Source organism: Babylonia areolata, chromosome 19 (genome assembly GCF_041734735.1).
Source record: "Babylonia areolata isolate BAREFJ2019XMU chromosome 19, ASM4173473v1, whole genome shotgun sequence".
Taxonomy (NCBI): Eukaryota; Metazoa; Mollusca; class Gastropoda; order Neogastropoda; family Buccinidae; genus Babylonia; species Babylonia areolata.
Window position 1 is genome coordinate 52,774,108 of NC_134894.1, and position 27,226 is coordinate 52,801,333.

Sequence of the window (27,226 nt, forward strand, 5' to 3'; positions counted from 1 at the left end):
ACAAACATCTGATCACTGAATCTGCAGCTTCCTCATGAGGTGATCGGAGGTGGTGATGATGACCAGTCCATCCTTGGCCCTGGTGGCCAGGTTGACGATGAACTTGTCCAGGTCAGCATGGTCAGTGTCTGCGTGAGGCTCCACACCAATCACCACCGGCTTGTCCAGTCCACTGAACCTCCGCACTGTGTCCACTGTCACATCACAGCTGGACTGACCTGTCTGATCAGAGTCCTCCGAATCTGAAAAGAAAAATCATGGTAATATGTTTAAAGGTCTCACAGCCTTTTAAATATGAATTCATATCCGAGATCTCCAGGGCTTGGAAAACACAGGTGAGGCTCAATCCTCTTCTTCCACTGTTTTCACCTTCCCCAACTGGTCAGGTACCCATTCAAACCTGGGTGGAGTGAGGAAAAACTAAGCAAAGTACCTTTCTGAAGGTTGCAACACATGGCTGAAACAGGGCTTCGAACCCTGAACACTGGTGAACACCAGATCAGAAGTCCAAACCTAACCGATTCTGCCATGGTGCCTCCTAGATGTTGGTAAACTGGTGATGCTTGCAGCAGAGTGAGTCTAATCTGTCATTTGGAATAATCAAATAAATAATATTACATTGTTAAATGCCTAGGATCAGCTGCAGTAATTAAATAACAAGTAGTGTTGTGCATTACATCATTATATGCCTTGGATTTGACAACATCTATGATGAAAAAAAAAAAAGCAGGAGAGAAAAACTGGAAAGAAAAACAGCCATACATGAAGTATACAGTATACACAGAAGTAATATAACCTTTCTGCAAGAGATCTTGTTTCACGAATTTCTCCACAGCTTCCTTCTCCTTGCTCTTGCTGACCAGGATGGCTATGTCGTCAGGCTTCATCCCATTGCCCAGGTAGGACTCCAGCACGCTGAACAAGGTGCGATGGACAGAGTCCTTGTTGCACCTCACCACCTCCACCCCCTGCCCGTTCTGGTAGTCGTGGCCCAGCACTGGGGCGTCCTCCACCCACCCCCTCCCCTGCTGCACTGCGTCACTGGGCTTGCTCATGAACTTCATGGCGTAGTCAAAGATCTCCTTTGAGTTCCTGGAGATCTCGCTCAGCATGAAGTTGTTCTTACCAATCAGGCCGGGCAAGCCTGCTTTAAATTTATGGACCTTCTGGGCGTAGTCCATGAACACCCAGAAATAACCAGAGGTTAGTTCGGTTTTGGATGACCTGGGTCGTTTGGGTGGGGAAACCTGATGTTTGTAGGCTTGTTCTGAGGATCTGTCATCCTCAATGTTAGTGCCTGCAGGAGATGCGTCACCACAGGGAGTGACGGTCATGGAGCCATGGAAGTCTTTGGTACTGACACCATCCACTGCACACTGTTGTAATGTTGCCTTTGAGGTCTGACCCTGTGACGTACTGGTCAGCATGTCAGAGCCCTGGTCACTCTGCACTATGTGTTCTGCTCCAAGACAGGCCAGCTGTTCCGCCAGGCTGTACCAGTCTCCATCCCTGTCCTTGAAGTTCTGGGCTTCATCCACAATGACATTTTTCACCTGCCTGTACTTGGCTAGGAATCGTCCAGGTGTGGCACGGTCCTCCAGAAGTTCTCGTCGGCTTGCCACCTTGCACAGCGTGAAGGACCTGGAAACACAGGTGTACTTAAATTAGATGGGGTCATGGGCAGGGAGGAAATTTTGATTCAAATCATGTTGCTTACTGCCCAGCTAAACGCAAAGGAGCCATTTCATGGCTGATTACCCATCAGTTCTTAAAATAAACTGAGATGTAGTTTATTTTGTAAAAGTTACACAAAACTTATGACATCAGACCCACATGGCATAGATGACAGCTGTACAAGCGAACCATTCAGAATGAAGGAGCTGAAACAAGGCATTCGCAAGCTGAAGCCCAAGAAAGCTCCGGGGCCTGATGGTGTCACTGGTGACATGCTGAAGCACCTGGGACCAGCATCCAGAACAGTGCTGCTTCAGATCTTCAACTACAGCTGGACAGCAGGAGTTGTGCCTTCCATTTGGAAAGAGGCAGAGATCATCCCGATCCCAAAGAAGGGAAAGAACAAGGACCCCCACAACTACAGACCAATCAGCCTTCTCAGCTGTGTCGGCAAGCTGCTGGAAAGGATGGTCAACCGCCGCCTCACCTTCCTCCTGGAAACACAGAACATCCTTTCACCTACCCAGACCGGCTACAAAAAATTCCGCAACACAGAAGATCAACCAGCCCTCCTTGGCCAGGACATCGAAAACTCTTTTCAGGAGAAGAAGAAGACACTGGCCATGTTTTTTGACCTGTCGAGAGTGCTTGACAAAGTGTGGAAGGAGGGCCTCATCCTGAAACTTCTCCAAGCCGGCGTACGTAGCAAGATGTACATGTGAATCCACCACTACCTCTTCGGCAGGATCGCAAAGGTCAAACTAAACGGCTTCCACAGCAGAAAGGTCAAGCTATGTGAGGGTGTCCCCCAGGGAGGAGTGCTTTCCCCAACATTGTTTCTGTTGTATATCGACATCAGAGACAACATCACGAAGCATGTCTCCAACAGTCTGCACGCAGACGACCTGGCAGTATGGAAATCCGCTGAACACATCAGTACGGCCTCCTACCGGCTTCAGGAAGTCGTCAGCAATATCGCTACATGGACAGACGACTGGGGTCTTGAGCTCAACACCACAAAAACCAACGCAACATTCTTCTCTCTCTCCAACGCCAACGAGCAAGTCAAGCTGAAGCTCCAGGGACAGGCTTGCCCCAGACGGATATACCAACATTCCTTGGTGTCAAGCTGGACACCCGCCTGACCTGGAGGCCCCAGATTGAGGAGATGGAGAGGAGAGGCATCCGCAAGCTAGCCCCGCTGAAGAAGCTGGCCGGAACGACTTGGGGAGCAGACAGCAAGCTTCTCGCCAGGGTCTACATGGGAGCGGTCAGACCCACCATGGAGTACGCCTCAACCTCGTGGGGCACAGCCTCCAAGACCAACAAGAGCCGGCTCGACAAAGTCCAAAATATGGGACTACGCCTCATACTTGTAGCCATGAGGTCCACGCCGATCCATGACATGGAGAAAACTGCTAAAGTCGAGCCCCTGGAGAGAAGACGTGACTTGAAAGTTCTGATGCAGGGAGAGCTCAGAAGACTGCCCTCACACCACCTACACCACAGACTGGAGCAGCCCACCAAGAACCGTCTCAAACGTCAGAGCCTCAACCACCAGTATAAAGCACTCAGAGCACAGCACAGCGGTGTTCTGGCGGCAAAAGGGGAGTCTTGCATTGACCTTGCCTTGCCTGACTGGAGGCTCGACCAAAAGATAGAGGCCACCATCAGCCTCAGAGTTCCTGGCATCACCACCAAAGACCAGCAACCAGCTACTCTCAAGATCCTGACTTTGGCCATGATAGAGGAGTCCTACCCAGCCAGCTCCTAGACCCATGTATACATGGACGGATCAGCGGAGGAAACCACACACAACGGAGGCAGTGTCTACGTCAGATTTCCTGATGGAGAGCACAGCAGCATCGCACTCCCTGGAGGAAAGCTCTGTTCCAATTTCAGAGCTGAAGTCCTGGCCATTAAAACAGCAGCAGAATTCCTCTCCTCCTGTGGAAAGCCCCTTGGCAGCATCTCCATCTTCACTGACTCCATGTCCACACTCCAGGCCCTTGACTCCCCTGATCCTGGTCCACTGATCCAGTCCCTTAAGACCTCCCTCGCAACCCTTACTCAAACAGCCCCAATGACCCTCCAGTGGGTGCCTGCACATGTAGGCCTCCCAGGCAACGAGCGTGCAGACCACCTTGCTAAGGAAGGAAGCCAGCTCACACAGCCAACCGTTCCTGCCACGTATGAGGAAGCAAAAACTGTCCTCCGCAGCAGATTCCGAAGAGGCTGGGTCACCGTGAACGGAGGCTACCAGGCACACCAGGATCCCATCAGGACACTGGAGAGGAGACACCAGACTACCATCTACCGCCTTCGCACAGGACACTGTGGCCTCTGAGCACACCTGAAGAGGATTGGAGTGGCAGCCACATCCCTATGTGATTGCGGCCAGGCTGACCAGACCCCATCCCATATTCTCTAAGACTGCCCCCTGTATGAGAAGATGCGGCAGCAGTCCTGGCCTGGGAGTGCTGACCTCAACACCAAGCTCTGGGGGACGGTAACTGATCTTCACCGGACGTCCGAGTTTGTGGCATCCCTCGGACTTTGACCCTGACTGCGTAACTGTCGAACGCAAAAGAAAGAAAGAAAGAAAGTAAAAGTTACAAATAGTTGCACAGAAACACCTATAGTGTGGAGTATGAAAAAAGATACATAAATGTGAAATATACATGCATTCTATACTAAAAATATGACCCTTTTCGTCATGCCAGCTTATAAAAAAAATCATCTTGAATAAAAGAAAATATAACAAAATCTGATCAAATATATTCTGGATATAATTGAGTTATTCAATAATATTTATTTATAAGTCAACAAACATGCAACAAACTAGAGTTTCATATACCCAAGAAAAAGTAATAAAGATGCCGTCACCTCAACAGTTCACAATTTTTGTTATAGTAATGCATAGCCTGTGCTTCAAAGCATGTGTACTGCCTGCTGCCCAGTTGTTTGTGTAGACATGATATTACTCTGCATTTAGACTACAGTTTTGTCAATGATGCATGTGTGTGACTGCATACGAATTGAATCTTTGAATGGACTAGAGATATTTAGTGCAAAATAACAAAGTGAAAAAAACAACAAACATAATCCTTAATCAAGTCTTTCTTTTGTCAGTAGTCTATGGTTATGTTCTAAAGTGGGTGTATAGTGCTGGTCATATCAAAGTAATCCTGCATATCGGGTGGACGGTTGATAGGGAAGCATGAGACAGAAGCTAAACATAGGGTTAAGGGATGAGAAGTGTAAGCATACTTCTCTGTGAAAGATTTATGCTGATGATGTTGATGATGATGATAATGTGTGTATAAATCTTTCAGTTTTTCTTTTTGTTTGTTTTGATATTTTGAAAGTATGTACTTTGTCAGGCTTCATCCCACTGCCCAGGTAGGACTCCAGCACACTGAACAAGGTGCGATGTAAATGCTAAAAACAAATGTTCAAAAAAAAAAAAAAAAAAAAAAAAAAAAAGGGTGGCCTATATCCCACACTGGGGGGAAAAAAGAAGAAAAGTAATCCCACTGACTTTACAGGGGGGTGATATGCTTTTTCTTCTTCTCTCATTTGCAAGGAAACAACGTCTTTCATACTTAGTTGATTATTCTACAAAAAATAAGGACTAACATAAAAAGAATACTAATGTGAATTCATATAGTGCCTAGTTTCTAAATAGGGCTCCAGGCACTTTGCAAATAAAAATGGGTAAATATACACACATAGAAACATATACACACAAACACAGGAAGTGAAAGGTGGGGCTTGGGGGGAATGACAGACTTGCAATTCCTGTGAATTTTGTATTGATTGATTTTGTTTGTGTTTGGTCCAGTTTCTCAATGATCTTTTATATATATGTGTTGTTGCTTTTCCCACATATACACACGCACACACTGAGATGAGAAGTTCACAACAAGAACAACAGAGTGGTGCAGGCATGTTCTACATTAGTTCAAAGATGTGGGTTTTCAGGGAAGACCTGAATGAAGTGGAAGAAGAAGAAAAAACATCCAGCACGCACGTAAGGTAAACATCTCACCTGATATAGGTACAGAGAAGCGGGTTCTCGGCCAGGTAGAGCACCTGTGGCCTGTCGCATCCTCGTGCCACCAACTCCTGAATCATGTGCAGGGCAGCCACTGTCTTTCCCGCCCCTGGTGGGCCGTGCACCCACAGCTCCTTATCACAGTAATAATGATAATTGAATGAATGAATTTTCTTTCATGAGAGAAGAGGAATAAGCAAGGACATGCTTCTTTTCATCCGGCCCTAAGGGCAAAGAAATGAAACAAGCAAACAAAACAAAACAAAATATACACTGATAATGATAATACTAAATAGAAGAAGAAGTAAAATAAAACAAAATAAAATAAATAAATATGAAGAGAGAGAGAACAAAATAATATAGCACGAAAGACAACTACAAGTATCATAATGCACACTTCACACACACATACAAACACACTTGCATATGCATAAATATATAACCATCCCTGATAATAATAATAAATAGAATAAAAATAAACAACAACAACAACAACAACAACAACAAGAACAATAATAATAATAATAATAATAAAAATAGTGCATGGTATTTCATCTCAACATTTCCTGTTTCAGAAGAGTGACATTGTCATTAAGGTATCTACATATTTTTCATTTCATTAGATAGTTTTTTTTAAAGAGATTCTCAAGTTAACACTACTGCTTATCTGTTTTAATAAAAGGAAGGCAAATTATTCCAGTATGAAACACCTCTGTATGAAAGGCTTAACTTCAGAGATCAATTCTGGGAAGAGGTATTGTGAGTTTATGAAAGTATCTATTGCTGTTTATTGAAAAACTATCTACAATACCACGAGGACTCCAGTAAGTACTTTAATTCAATTGATATAGCACCTTTTCGTGTAAAACATGCACTGCACAATGTAAAAACCGATGCGTAAAACATGCATTTAAACAATAAAACGACAACTTACATGTATAACCCAGCAAAGACATATAAACATTCAAACACTAACTCATATATACATACACATACAAAACATCGTACACAACACAACACACATCACACACATCATACATCACAATACCTAAATGATGAACATTTCATTATCACAATACTTTGACACTAATATCACAATACTTAAAACCATATCACAACACTGAAACACTAATCTATATGTACATACACACACAAAACACCCCACACAACACTCACCATACATATCATACATCACAATATCGATGGATATCTCATATCACAATACTTCAACAACCACAACACTGAAACACTAATCTATATCAGGATACAGATACAAAATATTGCACACAATACAACAGTCCTTACACATACACATCAAAATACCCAGATAATACATCTCATATCACTATACTTCAACACCAACACCACATTACTTCAAACCATATCACAATACTAAAATTCCAGATCACAATACCTTAAACCATATCACAATACCTAAAACTAATCAAACACATCACAATGCCCAAACAATTCACACACAAAAGCACAGTACCTTGGTGAACTGCCTGGTCCACAGCAGCTGCAGCTGGTCACAGGTCAGCAGGAAATGACAGTCCTTTTCCCACGACATCAACTCTCTCTTTGACACACCAGTCTCTTGACAGGGGGCGTAACTGGCGATGGCAATGACAAGGGAGGTAAGGATGTCGTCCATCTTTGGTGTGTTGAGCATGTACGTGGGAGGGTAGATTGAAGAATCGATGGAAGCCTGTTGAGGAGAGTGATGTGGATGGTTAAAGGTAACTCAAATAATACTTGTTCACCCCCAACAGTGCAGTATGGCTGTCTTCATGGCAGGGTAAAAATAGTTATGCATGAATAATCCCACTAGTAGATATGAGAATATGAGTGATCAGGGGAGCTGCAGCCCATGAGTGCAGAAGAAGAAGACGAAGAATGAGTGTTTGTTATACAGAATATACATGAATTTTAAATTAATATCTATTTTTATCATACTGTTCTACCTACTTTATACACTGTCTTGTCAATTACAAAAAAAACAACAAAAAATATGACAGGAATGCAGTTTACTCTTTAGCTTATTGCTGACCCAGATTCCCCTGTCCAAAATGTGCTTAATCAAATATACATTCTTATCACCCATCTCACACTCATATGATTCACAGATCACAGAAACACACACATGCACCCACTTACACACACATTCATAGGACTTTCTCACACACACGTTCTCTCTTTCTTTCTCTCTCATACACACTCACACTGTCTCTCACATGCACACACACAGACATATAACTTTCTCATATGCACTTACTCTCACACACATAAACACATAAGTTTCCCACAAACAAATGCACTGATACATAACTTTCACACACACACACACACACACACACACACATACTAGGTGGCAGCAGTGAAAATTTAAATATTCATTACAATGACTGAAATGTGATTTTTGGCAAACAACATGACAATATAAGAAAAACAAAAAAAGAGTAAGTGAATATCTTGATTGGTTCTGAAGATATTCCATTTTAAAGATGTGATGATGCGTACATGCTGTTAGTACTTAATATTTTCACAGTCATACTGTACTGTCCATGAGGGTACTGTAATGAAAACTCATATACTTCTAAAAACCATATGATAATGGCATATTGCACAAGAAAAAAATAACACTTCAGCAGCAAAGAAATTGAAAATATGCCTGTCAAAGTAGGGGGAAACAGAAAATCAAGACATGTCAATCTGCTATAATAGCAACTTTGAAGGTCTACAGCACTGAAAAGAATAGACAGCTGCATTTCATAATAAAATATCTTGCAGAATACATCACAAAAAGTGCACTGAATATTTTTCAGGCAGGATAATTAACTGAATTTTAAGTATCAGAGTCTCAAACTTTAAAAATCTTCAATTTGACCAGCGGAAAAAAGACTGTTTATTGGGGTAGCATGCTGCAAAGATGAATATTTCAGTAACTGTCACAAGTAGGACCAGGAAATTTTGTGTGTGTATTAAGTGAAATGTCAGCTTTCAAAATAAATTAAAATCAACCTTAAAACTTCCATCTAAAGTTGGCAGAAAAGGAATGATACCCGATTTTCTCATAAATAAGGGTGCACGTTGTGGATAAGACTTCTTCAAAATTTTTGTTTTTGAAAAAATATTGAAGTTACAGCCACAATAAGTTACCAGTGGTCTTGGCTGATCAGCTTCTGCAAAATTACTGCAATTTTTTAACAAATGCAACTTGAGAGCATTATACAGAATGGGTAGGTTGATGGGGCATTCCACGACAAAGGTTCCCAGGAGGGAGCAAATATTACTTAAGTTGCTAGCAAAAATGACAGATATATGAATCTGTTTTCTTTCAGCTCTCTAGCTTTTTCTTCCATCCATGAACCCAGTCATGCATTTCATTGTAGAAGAACCACAATAAATAAGAAATAAAAGGTGGATGATGCATCTTTATTTCTTCACAAAATGGCATTTGATTCACAAGAGAGAAAATGCACACCAAAAAATATCTTTTTTGGCACTCACAGGTTTCCTGGCATCAGCAATAACATGCTGCTCGCTACCTGAGCTGTTCATACTGGCCTTTTTGGATCACTGAATAGGTCTTGCATGCCCTGCCATGAACAGCCCTTTCTGCAACATGTTAGATACACAGATCAGCTCATAAGAAAGAACAAATGTTATATTCAATTTAAAACATACAACCAAAAACAGAGCTCTCAGTTTAATATATGTTTAGGATTTTGTCAATTTCGGTGTGTTTTGAGTGGGAGGAAAACACTGTGATAACAGAATTATAAAATGGCATACGAACAGGTAAGTATTCATTCAACAGCAACACAAAATTCACTGCACTGAACTATTTGGCTGCATTTACCTTTCACACAGTAACTCAAATTGCAGCAAAAACTTATGCTTTGACAACTGAGGCTGAAGTTTTGGGGGTCTGTCCTTTCCAGTTGCTGACAAGAGCTTTGCCATCTACATGTACTGTTCAACTTATGTGTCTTTGTTGCATGCGATTATTTACTCAAATATTTCCACTTCAGGGTACTACATTTCATGATTGAGATGAATGTATTACTAAATGTCTTAGGTATATATGATTACTAAATATTGAATATTTTATTGTTAATATGCACATCATACTTAGTATCTTATTCTTTGATATATATTTTGTGTAATCACCTTTATTTGTGTGTGTATGTGAGAATGCATGTCTTAGATATATATATATCAAAGTGAATATTTCATTCACAATATGTGCATGGTATTTTGCATTTTATCATTTCATGAATTATCCCTTTGTTTCCTGTTTCATGCAGTCGAGATGCACAGCATATCATGGGTTACATGAACACACACACACACACACACATTATACTCTTAATTGCTGGATCCCAGATAGTGTTATATAGTTTGTCTGAACCTGATGTGCAGCTTAGGCTATGGGTATTATTGTACTGATTTTCTTTTTACTAATTTTAGTTTGTTACAAATTGGTCTTAATGTTTTTAAGAAACAGGATGTTGACTGCATTGTTCAAATTAACCATATATCTCTTCACATTACACTTTTTTCATACTCAGACATACATACACATACTCACAACCATACATGTGCAAATGCAAACTTGCTCTCACTCTCTCACACACACAAACACACCTACTCCACCGACAGGAAAGTAATGGGGAAGGGGATGACTGGAGGGAGGAGGTGGTGGGTTGTGGTGTGTCCATCGAGATCGATGATGACCATCGCTGTCATCTAGCTGGGGGATGGGGGGAGGGTGGTGGTGGGGTGGGGGGGGAGGATGCTCATGAATCTATCTGTGAATGCGCAGATGGCTGAATAGTCCAATCTGCGCTCGAAATGTTCGCTGACAGTTGGGACAGACAAAGACAGGCATATCATTGTCAGGGAGCTTGTTTGCCCGTGACTTTCTGGCCTGCCTCTTCTGAACAGCTGCAGCAGTCCTGTTGGCCTCGCACAACTTGGCGCCTTTGTGCACAGCAGTGCACCATTTGTCACGGTCCACTGCAGATTCCTCCCAGGAGTCAGGGTTGATATCAAATGCTTTCAGAGAGACTTTCAGAGTATCTCTGAAGCGCTTCTTCTGACCTCCGTGTGATCTCTTCCCTTGTTGCAGCTCGCCATAGAAGAGCCTTTTGGGCAGCCGATGGTCTGGCATGCGCGCCACGTGTGCAGCCCAGCGAAGCTGGGACTGCATTAGGATGGTGAAGATGCTGGGAAGGGTGGCTTTTGCGAGCACCTCTGTGTCTGGGGTCCTGTCTTGCCACCTGATGTTCAGTAGCTTCCTGAGGCATGTTGTATGGAAGTGGTTCGGCTTCTTGGCATGTCGTTGGTACACTGTCCAAGTTTCGCAGGCGTACAGTAGTGTGGGGAGAACTACTGCTCTGTAGACCTTTAGCTTGGTCTCAAGACTAATGCCTCTTCTGTTCCAGACATTTGCATTGAATCTACCAAAAGTTGCGCTTGCTCTTGCAATCCTGACGTTCACTTCATCGTCGATGGTCGCATTTCGTGACAGTGTGCTGCCAAGGTATGTGATCTGCTCTACCGCACTGAGTCTCTGACCGTTGACTGTGATGTTGGGCTCAACATAGGGTTTCCCTGGGGCTGGCTGATGGAGAACTTCAGTTTTCCTCGTGCTGATGGTAAGGCCGAAGTTCCTGCTGGCAGTGGCAAACTTGTCGATGCTGAGTTGCATGTCAGCTTCAGATCCAGCGTTGAGGGCACAATCATCAGCAAACAAAAAGTCTCTGATGATGTCTGTCACGACCTTCGTTTTTGCTTGAAGCCTTCTGAGGTTAAACAGCTTGCCATCTGTTCGGTACTTTAGGCCGATTCCAACATTGCCATCTCTGAAGGAATCAGTAAGCATTGCAGAGAACATGAGGCTGAACAGTGTTGGAGCCAGGACGCAGCCTTGCTTGACACCATTTGTGACAGCAAAAGGAGCAGATGTTTCACCATTGTCCTGGACTCAAGCCTGCATGCCTTCATGGAATTGTCTGACCAAGGAAATAAATTTCCGAGGGCATCCGTACTTGGCCATGATCTTCCACAGTCCCTCCCTACTCACGGTGTCGAAGGCCTTAGTGAGGTCGACATAGGTGGAGAACAGATCAGCATTTTGCTCCTGACATTTCTCTTGCAGCTGCCTTGCAGCAAACACCATGTCGGTGGTTTCGCGCTCTTTCCGGAATCCACATTGGCTCTCAGGCAAATGACCTTGGTCAAGGTGTGCTGTGAGGCGGTTTAGTAGGATCCTGGCAAGTATCTTGCCTGCGATGGAGAGCAAGGAAATGCCCCGATGGTTATCACAGGCTTGCCGGTTCCCCTTTCACTTATACAAGTGAATGATAGATGCATCTTTGAAATCCTGGGGGATTGTCTCTTCTTTCCACATGAGTGAGTACAGCTGATGGAGCTTCTCAGTCAGCACAGTGCCTCCATCCTTGTAGACCTCTGCTGGTATGGAGTCTGAGCCAGGTGCTTTGCCACTGGATAGCAGACGGATTGCTTCTGGGTCTCAAGAAGTGTTGGCAGATCGTCCAGTGCTTCGTTGATGGGGACTTGTGAGAGATGGTCTATGGCTTCATCATTTATGGAGGAAGGGCGATTTAAGACACTGTTGAAGTGCTCAGCCCAGCGTTCGAGAATTTTCTCCTTCTCGGTGATCAAGGTATTCCCATCTGCACTGAGGAGGGGGGATGATCCTGAGGATGTGGGGCCGTAGACTTCTTTTAAGGCATCATAGAACCTCTTCAAATCGTGCCTGTCAGCATATCCCTGGATCTCATCAGCTTTGTCACTCAGCCACTTATCCTGCATCTGACGTAACTTTTGCTGAACAGTCCTGCGGATGGCATTGTACGCATCCTTTTTTGATGTGGACTTTGGGTTGCTCAGGTAGGCTTGATGCAGACAGCGTTTCTCATCCAGAAGCTGCTTGATTTCATCACAGTTTTCATCAAACCAGTCTTTGTGCTTTCTAGTCATGGGTCCCAGGGTCTCTGAAGCTGTACTATAGATCAGCTCACGCAGGGTCCTCCAGTCAGACTCCACATTCTGGTTGTCCAGAGAGGTGGATTCCAGACGATCTTCCAGCAGCTCCACAAAGGACTGTTTGATGGTGATGTTTTTCAGCTTAGCGATGTTGAGCCGTTTTGGAGCCTTCTGGCCTTGGGGGCGTCTCTTGGGCTGGATTCGAATATTCAGCTTCGAGACTACAAGGCGATGGTCTGTCCAACACTCGGCGCCGCACATGGTCTTTGTTACACGTACATCTTGCCTATCCCTTTTCCTGACGATGACATAATCGATGAGATGCCAATGCTTTGAGCGAGGGTGCATCCATGACGTCCTGTTACGGGTAGGGAGGCAGAAAACTGTGTTGGTTATCAGCAGTTCGTGCTCTGCACAGGTCTGAAGCGAAAGCAATCCATTTGGGTTGCAGTGGCCCACACCGTGCTTTCCAATCACTCCATCCCCAGAGATGTAGTCAGAGCCAACTCTAGCATTGAAATCCCCAAGAATGATGAGCTTGTCTGCTTTAGGGATAGCAGCAATGACAGAGTGAAGGTCCTCGTAGAACTTCGCCTTCACTTCATCCGGGTTGGTCATGGTTGGGGCGTAGGCACTGACAATGGTGAGGTGCTTCTGGCCAGATGCCAATGGGAGTTTCGTGGTCATAAGCCTATTGTTGACTCCCTTTGGGATTCCAGCTAGCTTGCTGACAAGTGCTGTTTTTACTGCAAAACCAACGCCAGCCTCATGTTGCTCTTCGCTTCCTCGTCCACTCCAGAAGAAGGTGTAACCAGATCCCCGTTCACAGAGCTCGCCTTCGCCTGCAAGCCGAGTCTCACTCAAGGCTGCGATGTCGATGTTGTATCTGGCGAGTTCGGATGCAACTAGTGCCGTTCTCCTTTGGGGTCTGTCCGCGTTATCTCTGTCCAGGAGAGTCCTTATGTTCCAAGCACCAATGGTGAGAGGAACGATCCTTGTTTTTTTCTTTTCTTTCTTTTTGTTTCGACCGCTGATGTAGGGTCCCCGCCAGCCGCGGTATACTGGCCAGGGTGATATGGAGCAGGCAATTTTTAGGGCACCTTTTCTAGCCCCTTCCTCATGCCAGGGAGGTGAGCAGTGCATTCCTAAAGAGGGCTGCTCAGATGCTCAGATGGCTACCGAGCTCCATTGCTGCTCCTGTCGACAAAGAACGACCCAATGGCCTGAGCCGCCTGCGTGCAGGTCTGCAGCTGCGACTGCCAGTGTACCCACACCTGTCGTTTCGTCGCTCGCCTGTCGCCACAGGACTTGGGGGTGATGAAATGATGAAGGATGAAAGGTCATTAAGGATGACTGATGACTTGCGCGATGAGTTTGTTTAAAGTGAAGAGGAGTTGCGCAACGTCGACCTCACTCTCTCGTCTGGGTCCACCAATTTCCAGTGGCAAGACTAAGTCGAGACGACTGGAGGATGAGCACAGATGCAGTGGATGACCAAGATATCCTTTCGGTGTCTCATCTTGCTCTCTGCACTCCACAGTGCGTTGCTGTAACCGCCTTCCTCTCTGTTGAACCGATAGGTTTCTTCCGCAGATTCTGCTGGATCCACACTTCGCATGCATGGGTAGACACACCCCGGGGGCCAACTGCGTGTGGCATGCACACAGCACGGTGGAGCTAGATGGCTGTCGGTGGCTCTCCTGAGCCGACGCCCTTTTATGGATCTCCATAAGAGTGTCTAGCCACCCGCCTCACCAGTCCCGAAAGGGAGCAGTGGGAGTGCCAGTTTAGTTGCCGGCAACCCGACCCTGAACAGGTTGTACTGGATTACAGGTTACCAGTAGCAGATCTAATGACCTGACCTGACAAGTCAGCAGTCAGGGATTCTAAGCTGGAGCAAGTGGTCAGTGATTTGGCTCAGTGCCAAGTTTGCCACAACTATTGACAACCCCCTCCCCTCTCCTTACCATTGGTGGGAGATACTCAGAGACAAGTGAGGGGAATGATTATACAACTCTCAGCAAATTATTAAAGTGAAGTTTGCAGAGGATAGAGGGGGAGGTGGGGGGGGGGGGAGCAGGGTGTTAGTATGAATTGGTGTTCATGTTCTTTTTGGAATGTGAGAGCATAGTATCTATCTGTCTGTATATATTAATATAAAGTTTCACAGCTATCGAAGCAGAATGCCACTAGAATATCAGACTTTTGTGTGATGTTGAATGAAATGCTAATTTTATGGAAAAAGAAACTACATTACAATTTTTTACTCACTTATTTAACACTCACCGAGTCTGTAGCAGACGACACTAATGCTGTCCCGAGCACTTCCGGTTTTAGACCCAGGTAATATTTTGCTTACTAAAGTAAAAATCAATCAAATATTAGTAATTGGAATTCATGGGCTGCATTTTAACATGTCCATTTTTCATTCTGTATCAATAGTTTTTGTGTGTTTTACTCAGAAAAAAATAAATCGTGTTCCGATTGAAACACGGTGTCACGTTACAAAAACACTGATGAAATAGATCCAAGCTGCTCAGTTACTGACATCGATCAAAATCCTGATTCAAAGAATTTCAGCTCAATATTATGTATGAAAGTGCTAAAGAGATTCGTTTTCAAAAATAATATAAAACTTACCGATGAAACGTAAGATTTTCTGGAGAAGCAATGCCATTTTTGTGTTGGATGAAGTGCCGCTCTCCTGTGTCGAATGTTGATTGGGCCGACGCAACTGACGAAGAGGGGTACCTGCTTTTGAATCGCTTGAGCAAATTGCTCATGGATCAAAAATCTTAGTTTTGGATACCATTGAAATCAGCAGAAAATGCTCTTTACCGCTCATACAGTATCACGTAGGGTCAGATTTCTTTTTCGAACTGCGCGAGGCGTTGAAAGATAGCCGAAAAATTCCTGTAACTTTGTGCTCAGATCTAACTACCCTACTTCGCCCAAGGCTTGGAAAAAAAACACACGAAAGTTCTCCTTGAACTTTCGCCATTCACGTCTCCCAGTTTTTCGAACAGTAACCAATGAATGGAAAACAATGGATGCGATTTTTTCCACTATGTGGTTGAAACTAACTGTGTTGCGCTCAGAAAGACGCCGGCCGCCATTGAACAAGGATCGCTATTTCGCGTTACAGTACACTTCTTTTTCTTCCATCCGCGAACTCATTACGCATTGTATAAAGCAAACACAATAGAAATTAAAAATATGGACGATAAATAATTATTTCAGTTGGATAGTTTTTCACAAAATGAAATCAAATTTGAGAAAATGCACTTCAAAATTAGTCAATTTTTTAGGCGTTCAAAGGTTTCCTGGCATCGGCCATGGGAGCTGCCGCTACCTACATATACATTATTCTCTCTCTCTCTCTCTCACACACACACACACACAAACACACACACACTGTACCTGAAAGTTTTCCACCATCAAAGGATCGGCTACTGACAGAACATGGACATGTACAACCAGCCTGTGGGTACAGCCCCCGTGAGTGACCAGTCTGTGTTTCACCTGCCTGCTCAGCTGCCTGCCCAGTGTCCACAGCTCTCCACTGTTCAGGTAGGACGTGGCCATCAACACCAGGTGAACACCGTACACCTGGCTACACAACGCAGCTCAGAGTACATGAAACAGGCAAGACTCAAGACACTAAAAAAGAAAAAAAAAGAAAAAAAAAAAGGTTGAAAGTCCCACATCCTTTTATGGCCATCAGGGTAGTGAAGTCATATTTACTGTGTCTAGGGTCTGGCATTGGAAGGCAGGGCCCAATTCTCTCCTTCTGCTGTTTTAACCATCACCATCTGAAGTCAGGAACCTATTCACATCTCGGTGGAGTGAGGAATTTGGTGTAAAGTGCCTTTCCCAAGGGCACAAAACTATACCAAAATGGGGCCTAGAACCCTATCACTGGGAAGACTCATTATTGGTTTCAAACAGAAGAATTCAGTGTGCACAAGAGGCATTTAAAATGGCACCAATCAGCAGCCACTCCACACCATAAAATCACAGAAAACAATGGCAGCTCCCACATACTCTCTCCCCCTCCTCTACACACACAAAATACACACTGAAATGTTCCATACATAACTGCTGCAAAACATGATACAAGACCACCACAGAGCTATTGCACTCTTCCATGTCTAAACCTTCCCAAAGAAAAAGAAAGGCAACAATGAAATAACAATAATAACAACACTAACAACCATGTATAACCATCACAGCCCTAACACCAACAACACCAGTAATAGTAGTAATTATGCCAAAATTAGCAGCAAACAGTAATAAAGCAAAATTGTGGAATGATTTCTTGAAGGAGTGATAATAACTATGCTGTAGTATTTTGCACTGACAGAGAACTGACAAAAGGCACAATTCTATTTCCTGAGTCACTATTCCTTTTCTTTCTTTTCATGTCTTCCCACTTGCAGAATACAAGGTGCATCTGAAAATTACTGAAATCTAATTGTGTAAGACACTAAAACTTACAAGCCATACTTTCATTACTGTATCACCTATTCAAAAACTTGACCCCAGCACAACACGTATCTGTGAACAATGGAATGATTGCTCCAAAAGGGGATCTGAAAAAGGGACCTTGCTGTCAAGAGTTGGGGAGATGGCAATTTTTGATATCACTGAAATGATCTTCCTTGTAAGATGGCAGTCTTTGTTATCACTGCATCATTTTCTATAAGACTTTTTAATTATGTTCCGTACACAGCTGCTTCATTTCATTTCCCTTCAGTTACAACTGGCTGAAATAAGAGGGAGTTGATAACTTGAGAGAACCTCCGGGGAACTGCAACAAACTCTGTGGGAGAAAAGTTTCCTCCCTTTGACTGAGATGGGAAAGATAGTAAGGAGGAAAAAGAAAAAAACAACAACCCAAAACAGAAGAAGAAAATAAAAGGGTGGGGGGTAGCACTGCACTGTGGCAAAATGCTGTCCATGTGGAGAGGATCTTGAATTTCTCACAGTGAAATCTGTTGTGACTAAAAAACATTACACTGTCCTTTGTTGTTGTTTTTCTACTGGAGTAACTACAATCGGCTTGAACCTAACAGCCAAATTTTCAAGGATGATTATCTGTTAAAAGAAAAAAAAAATCTCCTTCTCTAGCTGCAGAAAATGTTATCAACATGTCTGTGTGCTCTCATGATGTTTCACCTGCCCACCTGAGGATGAGAAGTGTGAGGCACAGGTCCTCGTGACCAGGTATGTCAAATCGTGTTCCCCAGCACTGCAGGGGCAGGGCCAGGTGAGGGTCGTCAGCAAAGGTGGACAGCAGACGACAGAGACAGGTGGCCAGGTGTTGGTCAGTCAGCAGGTCCAGGTACTGGCCAGGCTGCAGGTTGAAGCCTGTGGACACTGCAACATGGTGCAGGGAGAGTCCGTATTCACTTAATTATTATCATTTAAGATTTGTATATAGCACCTGTCATATCATTGGTATTATCTAGTGCCTACTATAATGACACTTATAGATATTTATACAGAGGCTATCATATTACTGATACTTATATAGGGCCTATCCTTGGTTAGACCAAGCTCTAAGCACTTCACAGTCATTTGCACAATGGCTGCCTGCTTGCGTACAGCCAACTACATTTAGGTGCTCATCAGTTGTTTCCTGTGACATTTGGTCAAGCTTCAGTCACCTGCTTGCAAACACACACACACACACACACACACACACACATGTATATTTACTCATCTGTAAATATATTTATGCAAACACCTGAGCAGTGCTCAAACACTGAATTCTGATTTATCAAAACTGTTTTTTTGGCCTTTCCATGACAGGGGGCAGAGAGAGAAGGATGAACAAGAACAAGAACAAGAACAAAAACTTTAATCTCCAGGCCTCCAGTCCCTAGAAAGAGGTCAAAAGTACACAATATGGTGATCACGCAGCAAAAACTCCATGTAAAATACATACTAACTTAAACCTGTAGAACAAAAGTGCCTCTTGTGCATTGTAAATTAATTCTAAATTTCTTCACTGCTGTCAACGAATTCCTGTCGTATCTTCAGGGAATTATATATACAAACACAGAGTTTACAAATACTATAAATAGAACCATTCTTCAGCAAGTAAACATATTACTGACCTTCAAAGTTCAGATGTTTCTGCCTTAGGTTGACAGAGACAGACAGAGACAGAGTGAGAGACAGGGGTGAGACAGGGAGGAGAAGAGCCAAAGCTAATGATGACCACAAGGTACAGGGAGACAGCACCAAAAGGTAGTGTACAGCAAAGGAAAACAACATGACATGAAATTTAATAAACACATGACACTGCTTACTTACACTACACCCCCTAATTTGAATCTGCCCTGCACTGCGGAAGACTGAAGAGCATAATGTAAAAAAATCATTGTGGTGAAGAGGTTAATGTAGAAGACCTATGACTGGGAGAATGTTGTTTCAATCCGCATCAGAGGTGGGTTATTTCAGCCTGCGGCAAGCTCCTACCCTGAGCTGAGTGCACTATAGTCTCAAATGGGAAGACTGGGACTATACAACTGAGGGTCACCCACTTTATGGATGTGTCTGTAGGAGTGTTGCTCAAATTTCCTTACCAACACTACATTTGTATGTATCTCTCAGCCTGATTGATGCCAGGTTAAGTTGTGAGAGCACAGCCTTGTCAAGTAGTCACCCCCATCGTCCATCATCATCATCAAAATATAGAAAACAAGCTGTCCAACGTTCTGGTGCACACACACGCACACAAAAGAATGAAGGTCTTTCAAACTTATCGCACATTTGAGGACCTTCTCCTTGGCAGCCTGCAGAGTGTGTGGCAGTGTGTAGACCAGGTGACTGAAAGGGGTGTGCAGGGGAACCTTCACAAACCTCGTCTGCAAATCAGGTCGCACTGAAACACAACAGTGGGAAAAAAGAAATAAAGTAAAATCAGCTTTTGATAAAACAGTACAAAAGGCTAGAAGAAAATAAGTAAAAATAAACTACAAGCAAAACAGTATAAAATGCAAAGACAAAACAGAGCAATCCTTGTATTGTTTACCGTTTGGGATGATTTCATTGCTTGGCATATGAGCCATCTTCTAAACCCAAAAGAGAGGGAAAAAATGGTACATGAAAATTTAAAATTCTCTTACGGGGAATTTACACTGTTTCTCAATCAGCTCTGTGTGACATCTCTGTTGATCTCATGAGTTAAGGAATTCACCCTGCCTGTAATTTAAAAAAAAAAAAAAAATCACAGAGCCAGCAGTCAGAATTGTCAATGTTGGCTGCAATGAAGTATTTCCCAAAGGAGACTCTATTGCTCAGACAGATGCAATAACTGAGTGGTCAAAACTTTTGACACTCATTCTATGGGTCCTGGGTTTGAATTCTGGTCATGGCAACCGGTGGGTTAAGGGTGGATATTTTTCTGATCTCCAAGGAGTGCATACCTGTGTGCATATGCATCCAGAAGATCAAATATGCACTTTATCAAAATCCTGTAAACCAAGTCCACGTTTTGGTGGGTTATGGAAACAAGGAAATACCCAGAATGCACACCTGCAAATACAGATTATGGTCATACAAACACAGAAGAAAAAGACTGTTACTCCAAGTCCTGGGACTTCAGTTGTGCCAAGTTTAATTCACTACATATAGCACACTCTGTACACCAACACTGATGATAACCTTTGTCTCAAGTGCAATATATTATAAATAGAGACAAAACTGAGTATTTGATGGCGCTTCACTACTTGAATTCACCAAAGACCATCATGTAAGTCCATTGCGAACCATAAAGACGTCAGTGACTCCGGAAATGAAAATGGAGCCCAACGCCAGACACACAAATGTGGCTGCACTGTGGGCAGATCTATTTATTTATTCATTCAGTTATCATGTACCTCTGGCCTGGTTGAGGACCTCATCTTTCCACTCAGGAAAGTCAAGTTGTTCCACCTGGCCCCCCTGCCTGACCACATAGCTCTCTGGACAGGCTGTGAAGACACCGCCGGGGAACTTGCACACCGACACCACCACCACTCGTCGCCTCTCCTGTCCACACACAGCTCATGGCTCACTTCACTTCACTGCTCAAACACAGGGCTTACTTTTCTTGTGGACACTGTGCAGTCAGTCTGTATGATTCTGCTTGTGATAACTCCCTAAAACCTCTATACAGACTGCACAAACATGCATTAAAATTATTTCCATTACATTCATGTTCATTGACTCTAAATGATTATAAATCAATTGATATCCTCCCATTGAAGAAAAAAATTGATTACAATGTGGATGTTTTTATGTGCAATGTAGTACCTGGCAATGCACCTCTTTCAATGATTAATGTCAATGTGTTAGGAAAAATTTGAATACAATTCAATTGCTTTTATGCACAATATAGTAATTGGCAACACATCTCTTTCAATGGCTAATCAGTTTGCAAAGAGGGTGGAGGCTGGTGGTTTGATTGCATGTTTTTCACATGTGAAAGGAAGACACAGTATTTGAACTGTAAAGTTTACAAGCTTTTTTCTTCAATTTATCTTATAAGCCTTTTCTTTTGCTCTTCACTGAACAGGACGGTGGTGGAGGTGGAACAGAGAAGATGATGATTGAGAAGCAGGGAGGCTGGTTGCAGTGACACCTATGATCACTGAGTTTTCCTTTTGTTTACAATTTGTTTCTTTTACTTCAGTCCCCTCACTGGGTGAGGACTGGCTGCAAAAACAAACAAACACATACACACAAACCAAAAAAAACCCCATCAACAAAAAAAACCCCCAAAACATCACACATGTCCTCACACACAAATGACACATGCATTGTTTGATTTTTTTTTTTATAGAAAAAAAGCATGCATACCATTCTGGGGCAGCTGGTGACAGGATAAAACTGTATGTCCCAGTGTTTTCCACGTTCAGCTTTCACATTAGTGTCTCCCCATATCAAGTCCTTCATCATTTTCTGAACTTGCTGAGCTGTAAATACAGGATCATTTCTTCACCATCACCCTCTTTTCTTCTTTATCATCATCATTGTCAGCAGCAGCAGCAACAGCTGCAGAAGCAAAGTATTGGGGTAAAAAAATGAACTGCAAAAAACAACAAACACAGCAACAAACAAAAAAACAAACAAACATACACACAAAGAAACAAAACAAAATCTTTAGATATTAACATTGTGATTAATGTTAAACTAACTTGATTGTTCTAATAAAAAAACAAAAAAAACAACAAAAAAAACAACAACCGCTTACTGTCCTTGTTTCAATCTAGTACCACTTTTTAAGGTTTAAAACAACTAAGTTCCCCCCCTAGACTGTTTATTTTTCATTCACATCAGCCCACTGTTTAAAATTACCTCCACCCTAATCCACTCTCTTATACCATATATTTCTTTTGTTAGCTATGCTTTCTCTCTTCCTCCTTTCTTTTCTTTTCTGTTTTCGCCTGATTATCTTTCACCTCTTTCTTTTAATTCTCTTAATAATATAAAGTGTCAGGTGTCACACTTGGGTGGAGTGAGAAAAATTGCATTGCCAAACCGGGACTTGAACCCTGATCACTAGTGAACATTGGATTAGAAGTCCGAAGCCTTACCAACTCTACCATGGTGCCTCCCTCCTGAGCCCAAGACATAATGAATAAGAATTCACTGCCCCTAAGGTTGTAAAGGGCTACGGGACCTTAATGCCAACTGTCTTGCAAATTACAGACAGAAAACAAACCCTTACTTATCTTATATTCCATGCCAGCCTCCAGAGCCTCCCCCAGTACAGCAGCAGTGGCATCCTCGATGCCAAAGTACACGTGGCCCCCGTAGTGGTTGGCGAAAGCTGTGATGTACTTGACGCAGTAGTGGCGGATGCGATCAGCGAATGTCTTGGCCTGGTCCTTGGTGGTGGCCAGAAGTTTGAACTGGATCTGTTTGCCTTCCTGCTTCAGGGTGTCCTCTACCTGTCTGTACCTGTACTCTGTCAGCACTGGGGGCAGCTCACCTGGATACATAGCACAGTCACCAGTTTTTTGTTGTTGTTTTTTTAAACAAGGTTCATACAGGTTTTTAATTACAAAATTCAAAAACATTTAAAACCTTTAAAACATTGAAGGCCAAAAATAATAGTATGACATTTTGAGTACCAGTTTATGCCCCTTGCATGAATTGCTGTCTGCTACCTCGATAATCCTCTCAGGATCATGTTTTTTTTCTTGGTATTGTTACTCTGTTACATTGATGACAACTCTCCTGGATATATAACACAGTCTATTCATTATTCAATGCTTTTTAAAAGTGAGATAAATCATGTTTATATGTATTAAAATATATGTCTTCCATCTCCCTCTTCCCTTTGAGCTTGAATTTATTTCAATTCAGCATGTGTTCACACACTGAAAAATAAGTCATGGAAACAAAATTGTTGTTCTCTGGCAAACTTATGGTGAAGAAATTCACTCCTACAGATACACAAATCATATGCATGCACTCAAGCGCATTGGGTTATGTTGCTGGTCAGGCATCTGCCTAGTAGATGTGGTACAGTGTATATGGATTTGTCTGAGCGCAGTGACGCCTCCTTGAGAAACTGAAACAACCTGAAATACACACCCAGGGGAGATGGCTCTCCAGTTTTGGACAGTAGCTTGGCCACAGAAGCATAGGTGACATTATGAGTGGCTGTGTCTGTGGGCAAGCGGCAGTGGTAGTTCAGTGTACATATATGCTCTGCTGTTTTCACAAACAGAAAAAAGTTGGGATCATCGAAGTTGCCAACGAAGTCAAAGTAACTGCAGAGGTCATCGCCAGAGAGGATGTCAGCCAGATTACTTTCCATGCCACTCCACCACGTGTCCAGATCTTTAGACTGTACCTGTGGGATACATGATGCACTGTAGAAGCACACTGCAAGTAATGTTATGTGCAACGTCTTGTGTTCATATCTGTGCATACATGCATGCATTTATGTACAGTTATTACAAACTGCCAATGAAATTATATGTAAACTCTTGTGTTTGTATGTGTGCAAGCATGCATGCATTTATGTGTGCGCGCAAATGCTTTTGGACTTGCATGGTACACACTTCAACGTGTATACGTTTGTGTTTGCTTGTTTATATTTGTTATCAAAAAGCAACATCTGCAAGGAACAAATTAAACTCTGCTGTGATCTGACACAATCTTTCTGGACAGAAACACTGCATTACAGCAACTCACCTTCCTAGCATGTTCCACATTATGCATGTGAAGTAGCCCCCCTCCTGAGTTCAGCAGTGCACATGCATACTGCAGGACCTGTTGGTTTTGCTTGTCATGGATGCCACGTGAAATGTACACCGGGCATTCCAGCACCACTTCCCCATACTGAGAAAGATGGTCTACACTGGAAGTTCACAAACACACTTACATGCATGTATACATGTGTGCACTATGTGCGCTCAAACACACTGACAAACATATACACACACCACACACCCACAAGTGCAAAGAAACAAACACACATGCACATACACATATGCATGCCAGTGCACACCATGCGCGCGTGCGCGCACACACACACACACACAAAGAAATGAAATCCTGTTTATGTTTCACATAAGATATAATATAAATATGGAATCTTTTTACAGAACTGATATTTCAATGGTTGACATAAAACTAATAATTTAAACAAAAACACATGGTATAATACATTTCAGAAATGCAACGCATCCCTCTTTAAAGACAAGCAATTGGTGGATAACATCAATGAATTAATTGACTTTTTAGTTGAATAATATGAACTTCATCCCAAAGCATGGGAAAAAATGCACACTGTTCCTAAATTTGAAATACAATTTTCAGTGTCTGATAACAGTGATATTTAAAACTTTCTGTTACTGAAGATTTGGTTAAACCCACTCCCCAAAAAACAAACAACCAAACAAGAACAACAAACTGCATTGTTAACATGTAAGGATATTAAAAGAGTGATGAGATGGAAAATAAAAGAAAAACAGGAATGGATGGTGTATTACTATGCTATAAAAAATAACTTGTCCACAGGCAGAAAAATTGGCAAACATTTTTGTAATCTGAAAAAAATTGTGTGTGTGTGTGAACCTGCTTGAGCGTGTGTGCGTGTGTGTGCTTGCATGTGTGTGTGTGTGTGTGTGTGTGTGTGTGTGTGTGTGTGTGTGTGTTTGCACTTCTGGTGTATTCATCTTTGGATAGCATGGTAATATTGGTCTGAACACACACATATAAAATAAAAACAAAAACAAGAAAAGAAAGAAAGAAAACAAGAGAAAAATAGAAGAAGAAAAAGAGAAACAAATGGATAATAAAGAACAAAGAAAGAAAGAAAGAAAGAAAAAAACAAACAAAATGGATAATAAAGAAGAAAGAAAGAAAGAAAGAAAAAACAAACAAACTTACATGAACTTTGAAGACAGCATGTGTTTTGAAGTGGACTGTGTCATCTCATGGTACCATTCAAGTGGAACCTGCATCAGAAGAATAGGAAAAATGTCATCTCCAAAAAAAAAAAGTAAAAAAAAAGAGGAAAAAATTGTAATGAAAAGTTAAATATTTACCTGATCCTAAAAGCACAGACTAAAAGAAAGAACACTTAAGTACATATGCTAAACACTTAAGTACATATGCTATTTCACACGTGTACTTTTCTGATTCATTTATTGTTTTGTGATTGTTAGTCAACAAATAACATGAAACAGCTATTGCCTTGCCCAGTGACAGGAAAAAAAAAAAAGGTACGTTTTAGAGAAAGGCTTAATCTGAGTGTGAAGCAGATTTTACAGACCAGTAATATCCTCTGTGTACTTGTCATTCCACATTGATTGAGTCAGTAGCAGAGATGTGAATATTTCTGTTATTGAAATAACTTGTATGCAGTATGTCAGCATGGCTCTTGCAGTAAATAAACTTCTGCAGGGCACTTGTCAGAATTCTTTTGCAGCATGCTAATAGCCTATTGTTTGGGAACCATTTTTTGAAGAGACAAATCTATATACTGCTCCTGAGAGAGTGCAAAAGCAACACATTGAAATATTTGGGTGAAACCTTAATGAATGAAACATGACTCACAGTGAGTCTTAAATATGTAAATATGCATTTGACTCTTTGGAAGAACACTATGAGATGTGACAAACACACACACACACACATATGAGTTTAAAAAAGAAAAAGAAAATCTTATCAACAATTTAATGTTCTTAGACAACACACATACACACACACAAATCAGACACCAAGGCATATTTAAGAGGTTTGATGAAAATATCAGGGCATGATCAGACCCATTTTGTGTGTGACAGGAAAACTGTGAGCAAGATTCACAATCTGTTGAAGACTCTATATTGACTACTAACTCTTTGTACCGTTCTATCAGTTTCTGCATGGATCACACACACACACACACACAGCGAGATTGAGTTAAGGGTAACGTGGTGATTGCTGGTCGCAATGACTCGGATGTGAAGAATGCTGGGAGGGGCAGCCGGGTAGATGGATGGAGGAGGGATTACTGTGTATTTCATGATCTAACAATCTACTGTCCTGTCTTTGATCCGCAGGGCAATGAACAGACACAGCATCAAGCTCAACAACTGAACAAGTCACGAGCAATCTTCACTCGAAGCTCTTGCCAGTTGTAAAGATCAGATTCAGTGAACTGTAACAGAAACCCTGAGAAAGATGATCATCGTGATGAATTTTCGATTTTGTGCTTGATATCTGTCTGATCAGAAGTGACCGAACAATGTTTCTTACGTCAAAGTTTGAGAAATTTTACCCGTATCCGTCTTCTCATCTCGTCTGCGTCAAACTAGTCCATCTTTTTACACAAATAAAACCAATCGTATCCAAAGTTTCAGTACGTCTTCTCGATTTTCCGCACTGGAGGCAAGCGACACGGACAAGGAGACAAGAACCAACTGAAATTGTATGACTGTAAGTTTAATCGAAATCCTTTTGATAACACCCCCCCCCCGCCCCCTCCCCCCCTGACTGGCACTCCCCCAGAAAAAAACACAAACAAAAAAACACAGAGATCTGACCAGCCGAACTGAAGATCTATCTATATATCAGTATATATATATCTATAAATGTATAGTCACTGATGCATATATCATACCGGCACTATGTCACATATACATATACACCAGTGAGAGAGAAGAGAGAGAGAGAGAGAGAGAGAGAGAGAGAGAGAGAGAGAATGAATGAATGAATGAATTTTCTTTGATGCCGAGGGAAGTGGAATAAACAACGACATGCTTTTTTGATCCGGCCCTCAGGGCAGGGCAAATTATAATAAATCAAAAAAGTAAACAAAACAAAATGAAAAATCAGTGCAATACTACTACTACTGCTAAGTAACTAAGAGAGAGAGAGAGAGAGAGAGAGAGAGAGAGAGAGAGAGAGAGAGAAACACGTACATCAATTTATCACGTATTCCAAATCAGCCTTCGGAACGGAGTCTCTTTCCTTCCTCGAAGG

General features: G+C 42.4%; 1 protein-coding gene across 2 annotated transcripts; it reads right to left on the minus strand.

Moving 5' to 3' along the window:
* Window positions 1–26,550, minus strand: LOC143293843 (schlafen family member 13-like). 2 transcript variants are annotated; one of them, XM_076605130.1, is made up of 14 exons: window positions 26,501–26,550; window positions 25,148–25,215; window positions 23,948–24,113; window positions 23,342–23,603; window positions 22,470–22,733; window positions 21,599–21,714; window positions 20,638–20,788; window positions 19,527–19,640; window positions 17,935–18,127; window positions 16,169–16,361; window positions 7,224–7,439; window positions 5,726–5,865; window positions 797–1,641; window positions 1–242 (listed from the first exon to the last, which is right to left on the minus strand). In XM_076605130.1, exons 2-14 carry the CDS (start codon window positions 25,189–25,191, stop codon window positions 13–15), a joined length of 2,934 nt encoding a protein of 977 aa, XP_076461245.1. In that variant the 5' UTR covers window positions 25,192–25,215; window positions 26,501–26,550; the 3' UTR covers window positions 1–12. The 2 variants fall into 2 exon arrangements, with proteins under 2 accessions (XP_076461245.1, XP_076461244.1); XM_076605129.1 differs by lacking the exon at window positions 26,501–26,550 and adding an exon at window positions 26,257–26,385.
* Between the last annotated feature and the right edge of the window lie 676 nt (window positions 26,551–27,226).

Excerpts from the sequence above, each read along its gene's own strand:
- LOC143293843 (XM_076605129.1), bottom strand. Across the intron at positions 22,734-23,341 it reads TGGAGAGCCATCTCCCCTGG|GTGAGCTGCCCCCAGTGCTG; the intron begins GTGTGTATTTCA and ends CTATGTATCCAG. Across the intron at positions 19,641-20,637 it reads GGTCCTCAACCAGGCCAGAG|TGCGACCTGATTTGCAGACG; the intron begins GTACATGATAAC and ends GTTGTGTTTCAG.